The sequence below is a fragment of the Euprymna scolopes genome, chromosome 19, assembly GCF_053919585.1.
Source record: "Euprymna scolopes isolate OS-2025 chromosome 19, ASM5391958v1, whole genome shotgun sequence".
NCBI classification, from domain to species: domain Eukaryota; kingdom Metazoa; phylum Mollusca; class Cephalopoda; order Sepiida; family Sepiolidae; genus Euprymna; species Euprymna scolopes.
The window spans coordinates 31,722,302-31,746,162 of NC_136500.1; the positions used below are offsets into that span (position 1 = coordinate 31,722,302).

General features: G+C 33.7%; 1 protein-coding gene across 1 annotated transcript; it reads left to right on the forward strand.

Moving 5' to 3' along the window:
• The first annotated feature begins 2,932 nt into the window (after nucleotides 1–2,932).
• LOC145303494 (uncharacterized) lies at nucleotides 2,933–22,774 on the forward strand. Its single transcript, XM_080144919.1, has 4 exons — nucleotides 2,933–3,266; nucleotides 10,265–10,446; nucleotides 18,879–19,176; nucleotides 21,702–22,774. Exons 1-4 carry the CDS (start codon nucleotides 3,090–3,092, stop codon nucleotides 22,572–22,574), a joined length of 1,530 nt encoding a protein of 509 aa, XP_080001045.1. The 5' UTR covers nucleotides 2,933–3,089; the 3' UTR covers nucleotides 22,575–22,774.
• Nucleotides 22,775–23,861: the final 1,087 nt, after the last annotated feature.

The following is a 23,861-nucleotide window of genomic DNA, read 5'->3' on the forward strand; positions in this document are numbered from 1 at the left end:
CTGCAAGGAGGAATTTGAGTGTTTAGGAAAGAAATTTCTCACAATATACATGATTAAGTTTATTATGGTTGTGGTTGTTATTATTATCATTATTAATATTATCATTACTATTATTATTATTACTATTATTACTACTATTATTATTATTATTATTATTGTTGTTGTTGTTTTTTACTATTATTTTAACTCCTTGTTTAAGCATTGCAATATATCTAACTTTCAGTTTTATTTAAAATATTAAATGTTATTAACCTCTTGTTGGTACGGGTTTAGTTTCTTCCAAGTCCCAAAACTACCGACCAGCTTTAATAATTACTAAACGTACAACAAGTATAAACGACAAGAATTTATTAACAAACATGACAACACTGCAATTCAGAACATTAAGGTAAAAAGATTACTCACTTCAATAGTGGGGTTTACGGAAGGAGTGAGGACTGTATTCTAGAGTTGTACTCTGCCTGTCCAACATTGTCTTTTGGGAGAAGAACTTTTTGCGTCCGTGCCTCATGTGTACGGACTCTTCTCTCCTTTTATCAAGGGACCTCACTCCTTTTCTTTTTTCAAGGGACCTCACTCCTTACCCTACACCGGTAATCTGGTGCTCTTATTTATTCCCCTACACTCTGATTCCTCTAACCAGCATATCAAGCTTCCAATTTTTGTGATGGCTTCTAATTTAAAAACAATGCTTTTCCCCTGTATCCGCCATTTTATGTATGTATGTATGAGTATATATGTGTATATATGTGTCAGGTCATGTCATGTGCTACTGGTACCATGTAACCCAGTACTACCTGCCTCATGGTCGGGTCACCGGCGACTAAACTGGTTCCCCCACCAGACTTGTTTGGTGAGGAGGGCGGCTAGTCTCCCTGAAGGATTAAAAACAAGACCTTCCAAAGGGCGAATAAACTCTTTTTCTGGGTCAACGGCCCACTAGCACCGTGTATATTTGTGTGTGTGTGAATGTGTATTGGGGTGGAAAGGGCTCCCGTAAGCCGTGGTGAAGGCAATCTTTCTAGAAGCAAATCTCTGATTTAAAAAACCATAAAGCGGAAGACCATTACCCGCATTAAGCTGGTCTGCAGTTTAATTTGTTGCTGGCTATCTTGCTCTTGCTTGTTGCTGGATCTCAACATTTTGAACCGAGAGAGAGACTTAGCTGTCGTACAAAGCTAAGACTCTGTAACATCATATTTGTATAGATACTCCCTCAGGCATTTGGGCTCATGGATTTTAAATGTCTGAGGGAGTGGCACTCGTCTGACAAGAGACGTTGCAATCATCATATGTGTATATAGGAGTGTGCATGTGTGTGGGAAAAGAAAGAAAGAAAGATATGGGAACACAAACGAACGGAGAAACGTTATACACAAAACAGTCCAAAATCCAAGAGGTTTACAAAAATATTTTGGGTTTGTATTACTGTACACATAGATTCGAAAAAGTTGTCAAAAAACAAATATATAACAAATAGATGTTATCAAAGGCAAGATAAGTTACTTTTCTACCAAACTGGATATATTTTTTGTGTTTTTACTCAATGTAACATGTTTATTCAGCTCGAAAACCATACAGTGTTTACCGATGTATTGGAAAATTCAAGATGGCGTCTGACTCTCTCTTTAACACGGTAAGTTTCGGAAAAGGTGTTATAAATAAAAAATTGGATAGCATACTGTTAAAACTCGCTCAATAAATGTTACCGTGACATAGGTTGACATATATTCGGCGGTTTTTTAACTGTATTTTGTCTAGTTTTTCATTTATAACACTTTTTCTGAAACTTACCGTGTTAAAGAGAGAGTCAGACGCCATCTTGAATTTTCCAATACATCGGTAAACACTGTATGTTTTTCGAGCTGAATAAACATGTTACATTGAATAAAATCATAAAAAATATATCCAGTTAAATAGAAAAGTAACTTATCTTGCTTTTGATAACATTTATTTGTTATATATTTGTTTTTCGAATCTATGTGTGTGTACAGTAATACAAACCCGATATTTTAATATATTTGAACAAAAATAGGAAGAAATTAAGTAAATGAAAATTAACATAAAAAATAATATTCTTCGTTTATTTATTTATTTTTATTTATTTATTTTAGCATAGAACTTATGTGGCTTCTTTTGCAGTTTAGTTAAACGTTTTTCCGTAAGTAACGCATCGTGCATCGACATTTACCAATTAGAACACCATTTAACATTTTCCGAAGATTTTACTGTTTACATTGGGGGCGCGAGCGGGGGCGGATGTGATGTTTGGGCACGCGCGGAAAAACGTTTAACTAAACTGCAAAAGCACTTATTAAGCCACATAAGTTCTATAATTGAATCCCCCTCCCGCAAAAAAAGAATGAAAAACATAAAGATGTTTGGTGCTTATGTTTTTGTAAACCACATTAAAAACTACGTGAGACAAAAAAAAAAAAAAAAAAGTCCCCCAATTTGTTGTACTTTTCTTTAACTGTAAGTCATTAAAAAAATGTCAGTCCGTAATTTTTTGATTGGTACGGCATGTGAGAAGGCAGTTTGCTAGGTGAAGCAAGCCGTCGTTCATGCTGCAGCGCACGCGCGTAGCGTAAACGGAAGCTGCAAAATGGTGGAAAGTTATTCGTGGGTTCGGGGGTTAATACCATGCAAACGGTAAATTTGCCCCAAGTTTGACTATCAGATTCGTTGTTAGCGACCTCAATTACCTATATAAAAACAAAACAAATTAGAGTGGTCGGTGTTCTGTAGTATCGGATCTGGATATTTACCAATAAAACTGTAGCAGTAGCACTGTGAACAAGAACAAAAATAAATTTAAAAGCGCGACATTGTCTCTCGACGGCCGTCTGTGACTTTTTCAACGCACATTTTTACTTTTAATTTCATTTTATTTTTTTAATTTTAGTGTGGTTTTCATTGGTAGTCTCCCTTTGTTTAAAGGTGAAGCCGTCAATGCTTGCAACAAATCTATGATCAAAACAGAATTTTTTTTTTTCTTGGGTAAGAAAAAAGAATAAGATAAAAGTGTCCATCTTTGATAAAAAAGAAAGAAAAAGAAGCTATCTACTTGATCATCTCAACTTGTCGAAATGAAAAGATCACGCCGTTCGTTGACGTTGGAACTGAAAATGGAAGTGATTCGTCGAATAGAAAATGGTGAAAGTCGCAATTGTGTTTATCGGGCGATGAATCTCCCTCCGTCGACAGTGACAACGATAATGGACAATGCGGACAAAATCCGAAAAAGTATGCAGATAGCAATTCGCGTAAGTGCCATGACTATGAGTTAATCTTGAGAGGAAATATAAAAACAATTTTTTTTTTTTTTTTCAAAAAAAAAAAGGAAAAGTTTATCACAATACAAAAGTAGAAAAAAAAATACCGTTTTATTGACTCGAGCAAAAAGGTTAGAAAAAGGCAAAATATATTTGTTTGAGATATGGTAGCAATGAAATATGTTTTAGCAAACTTGTGCTTTGCAGGGTATTGCATTGCATCATTGCAATCTGGTTCAATTTTTAAACGCGGCCGAAAATGGGTGATCGATTTTATTTATTTGGTCAAATAAAAAATTACAAAAATGGTATATTACAATAAAATTATTATAATACAATATTTTTATATCCAACTATATAGTGCTGTTGCTGTTCATTTGGGGAATAGAGGGTCGAGGGTTGAGGATCTTTGTATTGGTTTACGAAAGTTTGCTGCGATTACTCTTAGCTGGTTCCTTTCACCAAAATACCGCATTCACACCGTGGAGTTAAACCTACTTAAAAGGTCTCCTATCGTTATATTTATTTATTGAGTAGAATAATATTTTGGTGCATATTCAGATTGGCACTGATGGCGGTAATTAAAAATTAAGAAAACACAGAAATGTCTGTATGATGTCGTATCAGTCAGGGAACGAAAATGAAATATTCCACAAATCCTGTAATTTGATCAAATATATATATATATTTTTTTAATTTAAGAAAATAAAGTTTTACTGCAGGAACCACTAAAGCAGAATCAAGGGCAGACAATCGATTTTCTTTTCATTTTTTGGTGGGGGTGGGGTGAAGGAGATAATATAGGAAAAAAACAAGGGATTTTTCAGTTGCTTAATGTTCTATGGTATCGAGGTTACACTTTGAGTAAAATCGAGTGCCATTTTGAATATAGTAACTTTACAAAAAATTTAATATGAGGGATCCTTTACATCAAAATAATTTTTTTTTTTTTTTTTTTTTTTGCAGATTTCTTCTGCATTTAATGTAAATGATTCTCCATTTTCAACCCATTCTTTCATTTTACGGCAGCTAACCAACTTTTTTTCTTTTTTTTTTTCTATATGAGATAAATACTATGTGCGGTTTGGTTTGAAGAGAAGATTGTTTACTTTTTTATGTAATTACATATGGTTTCTCAACCTTGTCACTTGGACTTAGAGTTATTGGCAAAATAATGAAATTAATTTCCCTAAAAATTTAGGTTGATTTGAAATTAAGGGATTATCTAATTTATATATGAAAATGATCCTCCGCACTCTAAATTTTAAATTGTTTCTTCTTTTTTTCTTTTTTCTTTTTTTTTTCTACCATGTTGTTCTGGATATTCACGCCTACAAATGTAGAATCTCATTTTTGGAAGAGGTGGGATGATTTAGTGGAGGATGTTAATCTACAAATTTACCATATATATATATATATATATATATATATATATATATATATATATATATATATATAAATTTATGATTCCATCCAGTTATCACTGTATGTTATCGAGTGGTTTTTGGCCTTGATAAGTAGTGACCCTTCCAGTAAACAAAAAACAATTGAGCTGAATAGCATTTAAAAAACTAATCCTTTTGTAGGGATGCTGCTCCTCCACAAAATACTGTGTGTCTTTGAACAAGGAAAGTAAAAAGTGTTATTAAAATATTATATAAGAAATAGAAAATCAATATAAAGCCTGAAAAATTTGTATTACATTAATTTCATGGAAAATGCTTGACTGAACTCCAATGTATGGTTCCCCCTTGCCAAACTTTCACAAAAAAACACTCAATTAGCTACAACCACTACATACAGGTTCCTCCACTCTATCTATGCCTAAATCTAAACACAGATTCTATGAACAAAGGTTATTTCCTAGAACAGCTCACCTGTGGAACACTATTGAATACAACATGGTACCCTTCAAATCCAATGTAAACAAGTTCTTGTTGGGCCGTCCCCATAAATATTCAAATTCTACCCAGTTTACACCATTAACGATTACTATACTACCACCTTACATTCATTAACCCTTATCCTTGAGTGATTTTCAGGCCTTGATAAATGGTGACTCCCAAGTAAAAGAAATGGCTGACTGTTTCCTAAGCAACCAAAATGTGGTTAAATTGTTTGATAAGAAATCAAAATGTATTATGGTGGATTTAATCTATCACAATGCATCATAGTATTTCTAATGTTAATCAGTAAATTATTGCATGCAAGTAAATAATTGATTCTAAATAGGATTTTCATATCACAAATTAAATTGCTAATATGGCTGGTCGATCGATGCCTCTGACCGTTCAGTCTCGAAAAACAAAGGATACCTCCGTAGGGGCAGTTGTGCATGTAATTTTGTGGCAAGGGTTATGCAATCAATCCCCAACCACACCTCCCCTGAATCGGCACTGTTTGAGTCTAGTGGCAAGAAGTTCAGGACGACTGGAAACAATGCTAAAATAGGCAGAGAGCACATACAGCACCTGAAAGTCCCAAATGGTCACCCATCTGGTACTGGCTAGGCTCATCATTGCTTAATTTCGGTGATCTGACGAGAACAGGTGTGTCAAACATGATTATGTTGTAAAATGGTTAACTTGTCTTCTAAAAACCAAAAAGCAATCTAGTTGATTTAATGTAAAAAAAAATTAATTAAAAATTCTAACAAATACTTATATATATTGTTTTCTATTCTTCTTCTTCTTCTCTTTTCTCTCTATATAATGCAATAGGAACAATTATTCCCTTTAGAAATAAATGTTATAGCTTTGCATAGGCAGACGCCACATATAAATTTCATATAATCAGACTACTATCCACTATCTGTTGTCAGTTTTGTGCATATTATTATTATTCACTTAAACCTTTTATCAAACAATATTATGTTAATTCCTAGAAGAAACACATTCAAAATTAAATTATATTAAATAGTGGTAGCACGATTTTCACTCACTAATTGTTTTCTCCTCTTCCTCTGACCAATATAACCAAGAACTCCTCCACATTAGGCGGAGCTTTTAACAAGGATGCCATTTGTGTTTAGTTTTCATTCTCATACATTTCACAGTGCTCCTTCTGACAACATGGCTTAAAATAAGGACCTTTCCCTAAAATAGTTGTGACCAGTTTTTTATTGGCTTTTAGTATGCGCTTTCTTGGAATTCGGGATTAACAGAATAAACAATTTTAGAAAACACTTGCAAGAACAACACGCAATATCGCCATAAAACAATAAAAATAAAATATTGGGTTAGTATGAACATAACAGAACCGCCTTGTCTTTAAAACCTAAATTTCACGTATGTTTTGTTTACATATTTTTATTTACTCATCCGACATTTCTATATTATAACCAGTAGCAATCCTGAAATACTGTTCATTTTTTTGTTGACCACAGCAAAAGTACACATCCTAGCGATTGAAGATACAAAGAGCTTGAAGAATAAAAAATTTCTACAAAATAACTGGATGCAACATGAATACTATTTCCAAAATAACTGGATTCTGCATTAAATAGCCTGAAAAGGGTTGATATGCCGTAAAACACAACAACCAAACCAAACCTTTATGTTGTTGCAATGTTAAAACTTTGTTACATTATATAAAGCAGTTGCCAAAAAAGATTTTCTTATTTTTTCTTAAATTTACTTGAATGTATTGTTTACTAAACATTACAATATCATCGCATTTTGCATTTTTATTAATCTATCTATACTAGCAGGGGCGCCCGGCATGACCGGGTGTTTTGGATTGTATGTTGAGCAAAAAAAAAAAAAAGTGGTAGTAGGATGGCAGGCTTGAACCCGTACCACAAAGGAGGAAAAGAACGGGGTAAAACCCAACGTTTATGCTGTTACGACCACCGCCAAACCTGAAGAGACATTTTTTTAAATTAAGGCTAGACAATCTAAAGGAGAGGATAACTTTCAAAAATATCGGCGAAAAAAGTGACCCCCCCCTTCTGTAGAAAAGTGCCTAGTTGAAAGGGAAGATATTAATGTTTTTAGCCAATTTTTCGATATTTATCGTATGAAAGATCGAACTTTAAAACAATACTGATCTTGGTAAAATTCGTCGCCTCTATTGAAAGTTTAAGGCAGACATGCAAACAGACATACATACATACATTTATATATTGGTAACTAAAAATTTTCGACCCAAACTGATGAAAAAGCTTGCCCTATCTCTTAATACCCTTTATGTAAAATTTCAAATATTTAGACCAGAAATTGTCAGAGTAATTTGGAAGAGACCACAGAGGTCAATTTTTTTTAACTTTGACCCCTATTATGACCCATTAAAATTTATTGTTTTGGGCTCAAATCAAGTTATTAAGTTAGATCCATGTCCAAGGAACCTATATCTAAAATTTCAAGTGTGTAGACCCAAAATTGTCGGAGGAGTTTTGTAGAGTTCTCAAAGGTCAAATCATTGAACTTTGACCCTTTAATCGCCAAATTTCTGGCCAAAAACCAATCGCATAGATTTTCCCAAATCTCAGTACCCTGTATATCAAATTTCGAGTCTGTAGACTAAAAATTGACAGAGTTATTGCATAAGGAAATGTTCACAGATACACAGACACACACACAGACACTTTCACTTTTATATATATATATATATTCGAAATTTGATATACAGGGTACTGAGATTTGGGAAAATCGATGTGATTGGTTTTTGGACAGAAATTTGGCAATTAAGGGGTCAAAGTTCAACGATTTGACCTGTGAGAACTCTACCAAATTCCTTCTACAATTTTGGGTCTAAACACGTGAAATTTTAGATATAGGTTCCTTGGACATGGATCTAACTTAACTTTATTTGAGCCCTAAACAATAAATTTTAAGGGGTCATAATAGGGGTCAAAGTTAAAAAAATTGACCGTTTTTTTTTTTTTTCTCAACATACACTTCAAAACACCCGGGCAACGCCGGGCACTCATGCTAGTATATCTATAAAAGTGAACGTGTATGTGTTTGTGTGTGCGTGTGTACATTTCCTTACACAATAACTCTGTCAATTTAAAATCTACAGACTCGAAATTTGATATACAGGGTGCTGAAATTTGGGAAAAGCTTTGTGATCGGTTTTCAACCAGAAATTTGGTTGTTAAGGGGTCAAAGTTCAACGATTTGACGTTTGAGAACTCTACCAAACTTCTCAGACAATTTTTGGTCTAAACACTTGATATTTTAGATATAGTTTCCTTGGAGATGGATCTAACTTAATAATTTGATTTGAGCCCAAAACAATAAATTTTAAGGTGTCATAATAGGGGTCAAAGTTAAAAAAATTGACCGCTTTTTTTTTATTTTTTTGATGGAGCTTCATTTCTTAACTTATTAACAACTTAATCAAAATAAAACATAATGAGCACACAACAAAAAGTATCTCAGTCTAGAAGGATTTCTCCATCATTGAAAGATACCCGAACCAATGGTTTTTGGATTGATTATAATTTTTCTTTGCAAACATTTTTTATTCATTACCTTCCTCAACTGCCTTTTAAACATTTATTCAATAGATCTTAATCTGCCAACCTGATTGTATAAGTGTCTATTCCAGGTCATTACTAATCACTTCAGAAAAACAAAACAAAATTACCTCAATCCATAAAGATTTCTCCTTTATTGCAAAAACACCAGTACAAATCGTTTTAGAACTGATTAAAATATTTCTTTGTAAACAGTTTTTATTCATTATTTTCCTTTATTGGGGGAGATCATGCACATATGCAAACTTTTTATAAAATTAACTTACATGTTTTTTAACATTTATGTTTATTGTTTCACAATTAGGTAAAATATTTCTTTGTAAACAATTTTTATTCTTTACTGTCCATTATAGTAGGGGAGGTGGAGGCACATTTTTTATATTAATTAATTAACATGCTTTTTAACATTGCTTTTTATATTATAAGTAATACACCGCATGTTTTAAAATGAAGCATAGACCATATTTGATTTTGTTAAATCAATCATTTGTAGAACAATCAAATTGATTCGAGATATTTTAATGAATAGTAGAAAAAGTGAAGTTATTGTGTTTTAGAAGAGAAAAGTCATTCAATACTGCTAGAACACATAATATTAAGAGAAAGGTATTTGGCAAGATCAAATTAGTTTAGAATAACCGGAAAGGTTTCGCTAAGTGTAAATCTGTTGGTTGGTTGTTTTTGTTTTACGGCATATCAACCCTTTTCGGGTTATTTAATGCTGAATCCAAAGATTTGAAGAAAAATTTTTTCTAATAGAATATTTGTTTTCACGTCGGTTTCTATTTAACCCATAGTTGGGACCCTAACAGGTACTACCACTCCGGGTCAGAGTGGACCTGGGAGCAATGGTAATTAAAGGGTGGCTCCACACTCCCCAAAGCCCACAAGCCGGGGCCTCACCACTGGATATAGTTTAAGGTCATATCCAGGACCCCCATTGAGGGACTTTTACCCTCTGCAGGGGAGCAGTCGGCGTATTCTAATGACCCACCGACAGGGCCCGTAAATCTGTTAATCTTGTATTTCAGTATACTGAGAATATAAAAATTAACCATTGTAACTTGTTTTCAATGAATCGTTTACAAATTATGTTCTGATATTTAGAAAGAACACACATTTCTTGGTGTGTCCACATTTAAATAAATATAACTTATAAAAAATAATAACTAATAATATGTAACTAATATTTCAGTACATATAAATAAAATTAAAACTTATTTTCTTTAATCAATGCTTTGCTAAGTTATTGTTTTTATAACCTGATTATAGAACTATATTTTTAAGTGTCCTATATTACCATGTTTTTTTAATTTTCCCAGATAACAATATTTGTGTAAGTTTTCTTTATAACAATGCATTTTAAGTTCCTATATAACAATATATTTTAAGTTTCCTATAAAACAATATTCCTTCAAGTTTCCTGCAACCAAGTCTGCTTTTAATATTCTACAAAATATTTCCTCCCAATTTAATTCTATTTTTCTTTCTTCAATTATCTTTTTAGAACAAAGCAATGAACCCAAATTCTTCGAAACGGTGTTATGCTGTCAGAACTGCTAAAAGGATAAATGCCTCTTCATTACCTGTGAATTCTTTGAATCGGCAAAATCTTTTAATGAAACCAAATGCTGCCAAAATTCAGAACAAAGTCGGACAATTTCAGAAACAACGTTTTGACAACAATTCGTAAGTAGAGATTTCTTATTTGCCTGCACTTGCACCCACACTCTTTCCTTTATATCTCCCAGCTATACTTGATGCAATATTCAGAGATTCAACTGAAGGATTATATATATATATATATATATATATATATATATATATATATATATATATATTGTGTATATTTAGGCAGCATTTTCCCATTTAGACAAATATTATTAAGTACTTCTGTCGAAAGCGCTCACGATTATGGATCCAACATATACAATTTTGAGAAAAACACAAAAAGGACTATTCGGAGATTGGAGAAGATAAAAAGGAAAATTGTAAAACAGAATAATTCTGTGCTATTCAATAATATTTGTCTAAATATATATATGTATATATATATATATATATATATATATATATATATATATATATATATATATATATATATGCTGACTTGTTTGACTGTAGAATAAGTGTTTAGTCCTTATCTTATAACTATTGTACGATCAGTTGTGGTAATTATTTTATATTTTGTTTTGTGTCCCCTTGCACTGAGGCCAGCATTGCTGCATGTATCCACATTTGCTGTTTTCTTCCCTGCACCAACGACCATCGTCAAGGTGTGCATCTGTCTGAACTTGTTGTTGAAAATCAAAGATCATCAAGCATTCTTTTCTTAGAAGATTCAAATAAGTTGACTAAACCAAGTTTTTTTTATATATACAGGGGCATCACCACTTATCAAAGCTCAAAGGATAAGAATTAATGAGTGTACAGTAGTCATCAAGAGAACAGTGTAGCAATCGTTAGTAGTGGGAATTTGGCACGATTTGATTATTTAAGGAGACGACTCAGCATGAACTTGTTTACATTGAACTTGAAGACAAACATAGTCAGTTGGAAAGCAAGCCAGTGGAACAGAGTTCCACAGGCAGGCAGTTCTAGGAAAGAAAAGTTTTGTTCCTGGAATCGACATTTAAATTTAGGCACAGATAGAGAGTGGGGGAAATTGTTGATAGTGGTTGTAGCTAGACGAGTGTTTTTTTTTAACGTTTGGTAAGGGGGGACCAATGATTGGAACTCAGATGAGCACTTGCCATAAAAAATAATGATAGAGCAGAAACAGGCTAGTGATGTCTATACTATGAGAAAGAGGCTGCAGAGAAGAGAAAAGGGCATCACCTACCAGGTTTAGAAGCCGGTATTGAACTCTGTTAAGGTAGGATAAGATATTCCGAGCAGCTCATTGCCCAGATGTGGCAACAGTATTTCACTCTTGAATGTACTTAGCTCTTATACAGGTAGCGGATTGTGTCAGTAGTGAGATACCTACTAGAGTGGTAGAATGATCCAACCATTTTTCCAGTGACCTTGGCAACGGATTTGGTGTATGTGCTCCATTTCAAATCAGGTGTGAAAGTCAGACTCAGAAGTTTTTTAAAACATGGTACTTCCCTAAGATAACAGCCATTTATTTCAATTGAGGCCAGATGGGAAGAGGTGGGATCAGTCTTGATGATGGAAAAAGTATGTTTACTGCCTGTCCAGAAAGTTAGACACAAAGTCAGGCATAGTTTTAAAAAGCTAGCAAGCACACTAGGATAAGCAAACTTTGGCCTACAAAAATTACCTGAGCCACCCTGTCTGCATTACTCAGTAGGGACACCTCAGGCAATTAGCAATAACCTTATTTCAGAAAATCTTTTAATGTGTGTACATAGATCTTTGCAAAACATAATCATATCAAATTTATTTTTGGTAACTCAGTTTGTTACTGGATTATGACTATTCTGTGTTCATTGGAAATGAGAACATTTGCTGTTTTGTGTGCTATTAGTCCAGAAGCTAATTTTCACAGTGTATAAATGCAGGTTTCAAACAAATGTAATGTCATACTGTAGTAAATAAAAATTATTAACAATAAAAGTAATAATTATTAGATCAAACCAGCTTGAACATTTGGGCAAAATCTTATTACCTTTTGAAAAAACATACAAAATTGATATGGAAATGTAATTTTGGCTGTTCATGGAAGACTCATTTGAACAGCTAAAACACTGAATCTTTTTAATATGATTCATAGCACATGAAAGATCAAGCTAGATTTTTTTTTTTTTTCATAGTAATGTAATAAAGTTGCATGAGGAGGAGGATTTTCTGTCTTTGTTTTATTATATCTTATTTATTATTACTTGTGTGTCTATGGATGTAGTCGTGTCACTGCTAGTGTGTGCATATGTATTGCAACAAAGTCACCATACCTTTTATGGTTTCTTGGTCTTCTGATCATTTCTTCCCGTCACTGGTAGATGCTGAAAAGGAACATCTGACGAAAACATAACATCAATCTTATCGCATGGATTCTTTATTCATCTAACGAATGAACAGGGGAGGGTAAGCATCACATTGTGACTCAAACTTTCTTGCGTTTCTTTCTTTTTTTACCTATTCTGAGTCGCTCGACACGTCCATCTCGTCCCAAATTAGAAGTAGTAATACACACGGACGAAAAAACGCTTTGCATAATCACAGATTTCAAGGTAGCTCTACTAAAATAGCCATATTTTTTTAAACCAAAGCACTTCAAGTCTTCAAATTACTACTGTTTTGTTCGGAAATGAATATACTTTCAAATGAATTAATAAATATGAATGTACATTATATATTTTAAGAGTATAAGCAAATAAAGTGATAAAAATGTGAACGTCATAAAATGGCGTTTTCGGTAAGGTTTTGTAATGACCCCCCCTGTTTTCTAAAGGTCCGTACCGTGATTGTATGAAGAATTTCGTCATGAAATTTGGGAACCAATCAGTAGAGGTGTTAATCTTAATACTGTCAAGTGTCCGAAATATTTTTGACCATTTCTTTTTTTGTTGTGTTAAAAATAAGACTTTTAATATGACTAGTATCAAACATTTTGAAAAAAAAATTCTTCGGACACTCAGTAGTAAGTAAATCAATCTTTTTACTATCTTTATCAATTAAAAGTATTATTTTATGTTGAGTAGGACCGCGGTAATTGATAATTTAAAAGGACCTACCCGAAAAAAAAATTGTTTCTATTTCTCGAATTTGTTCAAATGAAGTACTAGCAGCAGCAGCAGCTCCAGCCTGTAGAATCAGCCATAGCACAGCACAGTGTATAAACAACACGTGTTCTTTAATTTTTATTCAAGAACGAATTAAGAAAAACATAAAATATGAATATAAATGTTCTTATATGTTTAATTAGAGCTATTTTATTATCAGAATAACATTAGTTTAGAACTATTCGGTTTTCAGAATGTATAATAACAACAATCCCAACCAATTCGGCATTATGAATCTGTAGCAGTGTCAGAATCTTTGAGAAAATCGCCATTGCAAATTTGACACCCCTAAGACAAAACTGCGAATAAAATATAAAAAAATCGTAATTTCTGTTTTTAAAGTGGGTTTTTTTTATTTTATTTATGGAATATACTTCCAAAATAAACTATTAAAGTTGTTTCAAACATAATAAAAATATTATTTCTTATTTGTTAAAAAACCGTGTTGACAAAATATCCGCTCGCGGTGATTGAATACGCGAACATTCATTGAATCTGTTGCAATTTCTCACATTTCTCGCCAAATTTAAAAACATGGTTAAAAAAACAAAATAAACTTTTGTAGATTGCATGCACTTTTATTCTTAAAATTAGTTTTGAACAGCAAATTAAAACAATGTTTTACTGCGAACAGCCACAAATGTTTTTTTTCAAAATCAAAATAAGTATCAAAATCTCGTTTATACATAGATTCGAAAAAGTTGTCAAAAAACAAATATATAACAAATAAATGTTATCAAAGGCAAGATAAGTTACTTTTCTACCTAACTGGATAATTTTCTAGTGTTTTTATTTAATGTAACATGTTTATTCAGCTCGAAAAACGTACAGTGTTTACCGATGTATTGGAAAATTAAAAATGGCGCCCGGCTCGACTCTCTTTGACACGGTAAGTTTGAGAAAAGGAGTTAAAAATAAAAAAAACTATACAAAATACTGTTAAAAACTCACCGAATATATGTCAGCCTATGTCACATGTCACGGTAACATATATTGAGCGAGTTTCTAGCAGTATTTTGTCTACGTTTTTATTTTTAACTCTTTTCCACAAACTTACCGTTTCAAGAGTCGGGCGCCATTTTAAATTTTCCAAAACATCGGTAAACACTGTTTTCAAGCTGAATAAACATGTTACATTAAATAAAAACACTAAAAAATTATCCAGTTATGTAGAAAAGTAACTTGCTTTTGATAACATTTATTTGTTACATATTTGTTTTTTGACAACTTTTTCGAATCTATGTGTATAGTAATACAAACCCTCAAAATTTATATCAATATTCTTGAAATTTTAAAAGAAAACACATCAAACTACAATTAGGAAGCTTTTTATTTCGTTATTTTTTTTTCTACTTATTAAGCGAAAGATATTTTTACAAACTGCTCCAGCGTAGTATAAACGGCCTATGGAATTAACACCTTCAACCTCGAAAATAGAAATCAACAAATTTATGGAATTTTCTTTGAAATTTTGCAACGCAGTTTCTTATTAAATTAAAACTAAATATAACATTTTCTGACTTATTTACCTGTCGAATACACACACACACACACATATATATATATATATATATATATATATATATATATATATATATATCTTTCTGTAAAATATTTATTTGAAATGGAAACGGCATTTTGCTGTTAGGACAACAAAACAAAAATGAAGTAACGGTTCGTATTCCTAAAACACTCTTTAACCCTAACAATAACACTAAGTTCGAGTGGCAAGCCCCCCCCCCCCCCAAATAAAATACCTTTGTAAGCCACATACAAGCATCTAAAACAAACAAACAAAAAATAGATCCTTCCTTAAAGAAAAATACACATGAAAATAAATTGGTTAACTGTCCTAAAATGCTAGAATGGCCAGGAAATGGTGAATTATTTTACATTAAATTTTTGTGAAACTAACCGCTCCCCCCTCTAATATTGTTTTTGTTAGCTTTGTCTCTGTCAAGTTTTCAGTATGTTCACACATAATTTTCCTTAGCCCCTACAATTAATTCAAAGTCCGAATGGCAACCCTCCCCATATTCTCATTGCATAGAAACCCTCTTAAAACTACACATAATCATCTTAAAAAAAAAAAAAAACAGTTAACTGCCCTAAAATGCTAGAATGACTTATATTAGGAAATTATTTTACATTCAATTCTAAAATAATTTGTTTATCTTTCATTAAAGTTTTTCATGGCATTTTATACATAATTTCCTAAAAAGGTAGAATCACATTTTGGAGGGGTGGTCAGAAGGAGTTGAGTGGGGTTAAACAGAAGGTGTTAATCTACAATAATACCAAAGAAATATTGCAATATATTCATTTTTAAATGGTCTTATGTTTAGATTTAAGTTTTTTGTACATAAAGCACATTACAATTCAATTTTGAGTTCTCCAACTTCTTTTCTGTTTATGGATACATGGCATTTTTAAGGAATTGCTGCATATTTATGCACATTTACTGCAGATTATTTGGAAACCATAAACTTTGGGAGATTTTCAGTTGCATATTCTGATTCCTTGTACAAAAATACACTTATATGGTAAATTTCATTTCTTAGTCTTGTGTTTTAACAAAGATATGACATTTTTACAGAAAAAGTAGTGTAAAAAATGTGACGAAACGCATATGGTCTTAAAGAGGGAAAAATATCCAAATGTGTGAGGCACAAAAATAGCCATAACTTCCTTAATTTTAATCAGATTTTAAAAATTTAAAAAGATTCTTTCTTAGCTCATCAAGCTCTTTCTATGCATACCAATATTGAAATATTTCAAGCTATTTCAATTTTTTCATGTGTATTGCTATTAGAAGGCAAACTGCTCATCTGCTTCATCCAAAATCAGAAGCTAGACTGCACCTGCATGCGAACCAAAAGACATCTTTTCTCTCTTTCTTTTTCATGTGTCATTTTCTTTCACACGAACTGAATGACACTCCAGTTGTCACCGCTGACCCTAGCTACCGCATTTGACATACGTCAACTTTAATCCCTTGAACTCTTAGCTTCCAAGTTTGGAAAATTCATCTCAATTTCAGCTTTATTGCCATTGGCTACTTATATCTTTGACTACTTGTGAACCTAATAGTATCATTAGATTGCCTCCAGCACATCTGCACCAACAATTAAAGGAGGAAAGAAAAGAACCTCTTGGGGACCAAGCTGTATGTCAAAGCCATCATTAATGGCATTAGAGATGAACGGAGAGGAAGGGTCAGCAATTCAGTTGTTGATGAAGAATTTTAGTTGGTACTTATCCAAACAGCGGCCTTTCAGAATACAAAGAAAACAGACATTTTCAGCAGATCAATTGCTCTCGTTGGCCACATTTTGTAACCATAATGAAGAATTGTCCATATCGTAGCCTGACACATATGCTCCTTAGTAGCCATTGAAATCTCCCATCACCACCACAGTGAATGTTTGAGATGGATAAAAATGAACCTTGCAGCTCTTATACAGCATTCAACCTCAGCTCCCTTCGTCTAGATGGTACAATGGTTAAACCAGAGTAAAAGAATGACTGCATATTTACCAGATTGTCCCCATCTCACATTAGCAACTACCAGGTGTTTGGATCAATCAGTTTTGGCATAGTCTTGATTGTTGTTATTTTTATGATTATTATTATGACTATTATTATTGTTATTATTATGTTATTATTATTTTTAATATTATTTTATAATTGTTGTTGTTATAATTGTTATTATTTTTATTATTATTAAAAGATTTTTATGGGTACATAATTTTATAAAACATTTGAATAACACTGAACGTAGTGCCATTATTAATTGTGAAGGGTTTAGTTGTTTGGGTTTTTTGGGGTTTTTTTCTATAGTTTAAACAGAAACCATTAAAGAGGAAAATTTCAAAAGGAAACCAAAATACACTTTTGAAGTATATTTCTCTTAAGCCTTAATTGTATGTTTAACAAACATAAATTAGATAAAAGGGGTAAATAAGGGGTGGGGCAGAAAAAAAAACCCTATCGAGATGTCTTTCAGCCAACCCTTTTCAAGATTAACATTGGCAACGGGGGAGAAAACATTGTTTAAAAACATGGTCAAAAGACCATAAATTATTAGCGAGGGTAAAAAAAAAAAGATTGTATGGGGAATAGGAGAAACATAGCTTGTAAATGCGCGGATGTTGGGCTTTTTATGTGTTCTGTAAAATCAGAAAATTAAATCTGATTAAAACTTTAGTGCATCGGGCTTTGTTGATCTGCTCTAGTACTAAACTAGATGCGGAACTCCAAAGCATAACTGAGATCCTTTTGGCTAATGGTTATCCTTTACACGTAATTCAAAAATGTGTGAGGGATAAAATCTTGGCGTTTAAAGGCGGAATGTTTGTGGGCCCTCAAAAATATCCCATATATGTGAAACTCGTGGATTGGTATCAAAAGCCAGGAGTTTTCGCATAAAATTGCTACAACTGTTTTACGTTGCTATTTTGCAACCAAGGTTCAAATAGTATATGGGACGAGAAATGCTTTCCCCTCCTTTCAAAAGGATGGTATCCTTACCACTCAATATAATATGGTTGTTTATCGGTTTAACGGTCAGTGTGAAGCTGACTACATGGGCCATACCATTCAACATTTGGAGGTTAGAATTTCCCAACATGTCCCCCCTTCGATACATAGGCACAAAAAAAGGCCAACATCCAGGCATTTACAAGCTCATAAGTCGGCCATTGGTGAACATTTATTACAGTGGCAGATCTGCACTGACGGATACACTGATGAAACTTTCTCGGTTTTACACAAAGCACGCCCGAGAATTCACTTAAAAATTCTCGAAACAGTATCCATTAATTTACGCCAACCATCTCTGTGTAAACAAAGAGAGTATACCCATAATTTGGAATTTATGGGTATTCGTTGAGATTGTTTTCTTTTCTCCTATTCCCCATACAATTTTTTTTTTTTTTACCCTCGCTAATAATTTATGGTCTTTTGACCACGTTTTTAAACAATGTTTTCTTCCCTGTTGCCAACATTAATCTTGAAAAGGGTTGGCTGAAAGATGTCTCGATAGGGTTTTTTTTTTCTGCCCCACCCCTTATTTATCCCTTTTATCTGATTTATGTTTGTTAAACATACAATTAAGGCTTAGGAGAAATATACTTTAGAAGTGTATTTTGGTTTTCTTTTTGAAATTTTCTTTAATGGTTTCTGTTTAAACTGTAGAAAAAACCAAAAACAAACTAAGCCCTCGGCAATTAATAATGGCACTATGTTCAGTGTTATTCAAATGTTTTATTATTGTTGTTATCATTATTATTATTATTATTATTATTATTATTATTATTATTATTATTATTATTTTCATTAGTATTTTATAGTTATTATTATTATATTTTGCAGACGGCGGATGTTTACACAACCAACTTTGAGAGATAGACGTAGTGAACAGCTTTCTTCTCAAACACAGGTGCCTCCTCATTTAAAATTGGCTACCTTGCCCCCAGTCCCCATGCCAACTGCACCCCCTGTTCAGGTAGAAGTAGTTAAGCCAAAGCCAATAGAAAAGCCTCCACCCAAAAAAAAACGAATATTTGTTATTACCGACCATCAACGTTGTATCATGTCAAATTTATCTTCTCTCTGGAAATGTAGAAAGTTATGTGATGCAGGCATTGGTAATGGAACAACAACTGTCAAAGTGAGTTTCTATTTTTTTTCTATTGCATGAAATTTTTAATGTTTTTGTTGATCATGTATGCTATACCATTCGCAGTTATGTACTCCTAGTAAGACCATTCTATTACTATTGTGGGCAGGGGATCCTTGTAACCCTGTCGGCCAGAGAGTCTAAGTCCTTGAGGATGTCTCTGGAAGGGCTCTTATCATCCTAGCACTGACCACCAGTTCTTGGGTGTTACACAATATTATCTTATAATGTTTAGCTCACATGATCTAAGATTTTTAAACACAACAGCTTTGTGTTATCCAAATTGATGATTGCACTGTTGGATGGTTTGGTTTATTTGGCTTTTTAGTAGTTGTTAATTCTTTCTAGAGAATTAATTAGCCTGACTGAGGAATTGGCAGCTGAAAATTGAATGCTTTGTAATAAAAAAGCGAGCAAGCATCTTTAATAACAATATATAGAATTTATTTTTACAATATCTGAAAGACATAAAAAAAACACTCAAGAGCTGGCTTGCTTGAGGTTGTTCTCATGCAAGAAAAAAACACTAAACTGTTAAATTCTGCCTCTCTCTCTCTCTTTCTCTCTCTCTCTCTCTCTCTCTTACACACAGTCAAGAGTGAAGCGAGAGAAGGGGTAAAATTCTTCAGCAAAAAAAAGGGAGAGAAAACTAGAATACATATCAAAAAGAAAGAACGAGAAATAAAGAGAGAACGACACTTGTATAATTGCCTCTTCGGAGTATATTTGTTGCAATCCTGGTTCTCAGGACCAAATATGTAATACAACACCGCCTTAAATGTGCTGTTTGGATACTAACCCTAAGTCCTGGTGGCTACACTTTTATCTTTGTCTAGTCGTGGACCCTTCAAGGGTGACCAGACTCTCACTGGAAAATACCACTCAGATGCTCAGGGCACATGTGGGAGGGTCTCTCCTACTCCTCCTACTTCATTTACATAACCAAGGGTTTTTCCCAAATGCCATTTTGTAAGAGAAAAAAAAAATTGTTATCTTTTGAGAATGAGCACAATTAATGGGCACTGAATCTGTATCTGCAAACTAGTTTCTAGGATTTGTCAGCTAATCTGTTTTATGGTTATTCAAAATAAACTTTTGATGGTTGCAATAATTCAGTTCACCAGTTGTTATCTAACCCTGGGTGATCCACAATCAGACATCTAAATATGTGAGATAAAACAGGTAGCTCTCCTTCGGTTCGTATTTTTAATAAACTTTCTGCCCACAAGATTATTATCTTTTATCTAAATTTCTTTTCATACATTCTGCGCATGGCTTCCCTGTGTTTATTTATTTGAAATCCATTTTTTCAATTTCTTGTCATTCCTTTTAGCCATGTGTGATTTTTAACAAAATGTCAACACTCCACCTAACCCTTAGCTCATAAGCAGGGTGAATCGGTGTTACCCGGGCATGCAACATCGTTACACTCATATTTTATATTAAGTTCAACAAGTTACAATGGGTTGGGAATTCCAGCTCCAACAAAAGGGGCGTCCATCATTATATTATAAAGAAGAGTTCCAGACTAATACTGTCCTCAAAAAGTCCTGCATGATGGTAGTCTGAAGTTCTGAAGGGCACTCCCCTATTTGTATTAGAGCCAAATTCATCCTAAAATTGAGCACTGTTGCAACATATGGGCAGAAGCTATTCGGAGCAACCTATCCTGCCTTGACAGAGTTCAAAATCAATTTTGAATCCTAGTAGGTGATGGCCCTTCTCTTCCCTGCAATTCTTTTCCACAGAAAAGACATTGTGTATCATTATTTGCATGACAAGTGCTTATCTGAATCTATGGTCCCCTCTGTCAAATATTCACAAAAAGTACTCCTCTAACTACAACCACTTTCAGCAGTTTCCCGCCATATATGTGCCTCAATCTAAAAGCAGTGTACCAGAAGAAGGTCGCAGTTTACATCAATCAAAACATTGTGCATATAACAATGGAGATAGAATTGTTGTCAGAATAATTCAAATAATACAAAACACCAAAAATAAAATGCTTTCAAAATTGGTCTTTGGCTTGAACTGAATGTAGTAACATCCAGTCATGTTTATCACCTTTCAAACAACTAATTTGAAAAAGAAGAATCTATTTACATCACTTAAAGGTAGTGCTTTTTTTACTAAGAGGCACCATTTATCAAGGCCAAAAGGCCACTCGAGGATAAGGGTTAATGAGTGTCAGGTGAACGTTAATACAAAACCGTGATGATTGGTCTTGATAGTGAAACTTTGGAATATCCGCTTATTTAAATTTGTTCACACTTGAAAACGACAATGTTGTAGTTAGCTGCAAAGCAGCCCTGCAGTAGTTTGTTCCATAAATAGGTAGTTCTAGAAAAGAAACTTTCATTTAGTTTTAACCACAGAGAGAGAGGAAAATTATTGACAGTGGTTGTAGCTAGATGAGTTTTCATTGAGTTTATAGGGAGGGACCATGGATTGAAGTTCAGCCAAGCACTTTGTTTCTCTGTGAAATATATATACGTTTTTTTCTTTTCATTTTTCAGGTTCATAAACTCGTCCTCTTGGCCATGTGCCCAAAGTTGCTTCATCTGTTTAGTGCGGACTTGCTGTCTCACGAATTTCTGCAACTGAATTTCCCTGAGGAAGTCAGCAGGGAAGCACTGAATGCATTTGCTGAGTATATGTACGATGGAATTTTAGATTTGGATGTTCAGATTTTGAAAGAGTTGAAGATCATTGCAAGGAGACTGAACATGAGTGAATTTGAACAATTATGTGATAGTCATCTTCCAAATCACGTACAGCAACCTTCTGCTGCTGCTGTTGCTTTCACAAATGCTCCTCAAATTCAAACTAACATGTCAGTTCCTGCCATGAGGTCATCAACCGATTTACTTGGTTCTCCCGCCTCCAACTCCACAGAATGCAATCCTCTTGTCGCCATTCAGGTCCTTGATGTCAAGCAAGAAATCACTGAAGCTGATTTGGCTCAAGTCCAAAAGGACACGGCTGCCATCTTTGGCCAAGAATCGGCAGTAGCACCACTGACTCCAAACAAGTCTGGAAATTCTGCTGGCTTTGTCATTTACCCCAATATAAAAACTGAACCAGTTGAAACAGATGACAATAGATATGGACATTTAAGGAGCAGCAGGAGCAATAATCGAGTTTTCACATCAACCACTTTCCCATCCTCGTCATCAACAGTAATATCTACATCAATATCATCCGTTCCATCATCATCCACAGAATTTTCAATTCCATTTTCACAATCAATAGACATTAAATCTACATGTTTAAAACCTACTCAGTCTTACCAAACGACTCTTGCATCAGACTTCTCTCCTATTTCACACATTGTTGAAACAATTTATTCCCAATCTAATGCTATGAAGGAAGCCATTAACATCAAATAATAATGCTAAGGTTGTTTAGTGCAAGGGGAGATAATCTACTTCTGATGCCATAACTCTTTTTATACCGTGTGGAAAACATAAAATTTATTTAATACATCTTGCTAACTAAATTATATTTTTGTACACAAACAAATAAAATTATTTTTTTACTTCATTTTTCGCTCTGTGATATGAAAATAAATAATGTATAATATAATGAACAATGTTGCTGTTTTTTTTCTCTTTTGGATGTATGAGTATACCCTAGTGCATTCACTGCACTGGTCCTGATCTTCATACTCGCTGTGCCAGGGAGTTCTCTCTCCAAAACAAAAACTACACATCAAATTTATACACAAATAATAATGTTTTTTTTTCTTGAAGGGAAAGGAGATATTACAAGTGGTATTCACTTTCCAAAGGTTGAATTGCAGACATGAAGGATGAGAGTTTTGCCTGACCAGACTTGAACATGCAAGTTCAATTACACGATCCTTTAGTTGAGAACTCCAAAGGACCCAACCTGCCTGGAAAGGCACACCGGCCGAACTGCCTAGCAGGTCTCTGGGAAATCAACTGCTTCTGTCAAACATTCAACTCCAACCCTTCTTCCTTCAGAAGGAAGGAAAGCTCTGACCACCTCTCCTACCTATCTCCCAGAATTTTTTCACCTCTAACTGACTCTGGCCTTTTGTTAGTGATCACCATTCGACCATCCAGAAATTGATTATTAAAGATAACAGTTGGACAATCTCTATTCGATGAGGTTTATTTGGAGCTCATCTGACTTTTCCCCAGCAGGTCACTTCTATCATGACTTTCTCATTCAATAAAGTACTTATTTTTTCAAACAAAGAAAATATCTCTTGCCAAAGATATTTTCAGTTCTCTGTCTCCAGCCAAAGATATTTTCAGTTCTCTATCTCTCCTCTCAGTCATTCGCTGGCCAAGCATCTATCACCCGCAACATCTGCCACTCATATGCATCCATCAAACCATGCTGGACAGTGCATGTTTATAGGTGGAGTTGTGAAACAATTAGAAATTATAATGCAAAAAAGTAACCAATTAGGTTACAAACTTTAGATTGCAACTACAAATACTACAACTGCTGATAAACGATAACATGGATGGATATTCAATCTATGCATTTTGCAATGAAAATACCATTTCAAACTTGAGCAAGAACACATCATTATTATCTGATTTGATATTTAAGATGCTGCAACTGACCCAAACTCTGAGGAAAACAGCACCACGCAATGTCTCGCACCTGCTCTCAATAGAGTTTATATCAGTCATGCTGCA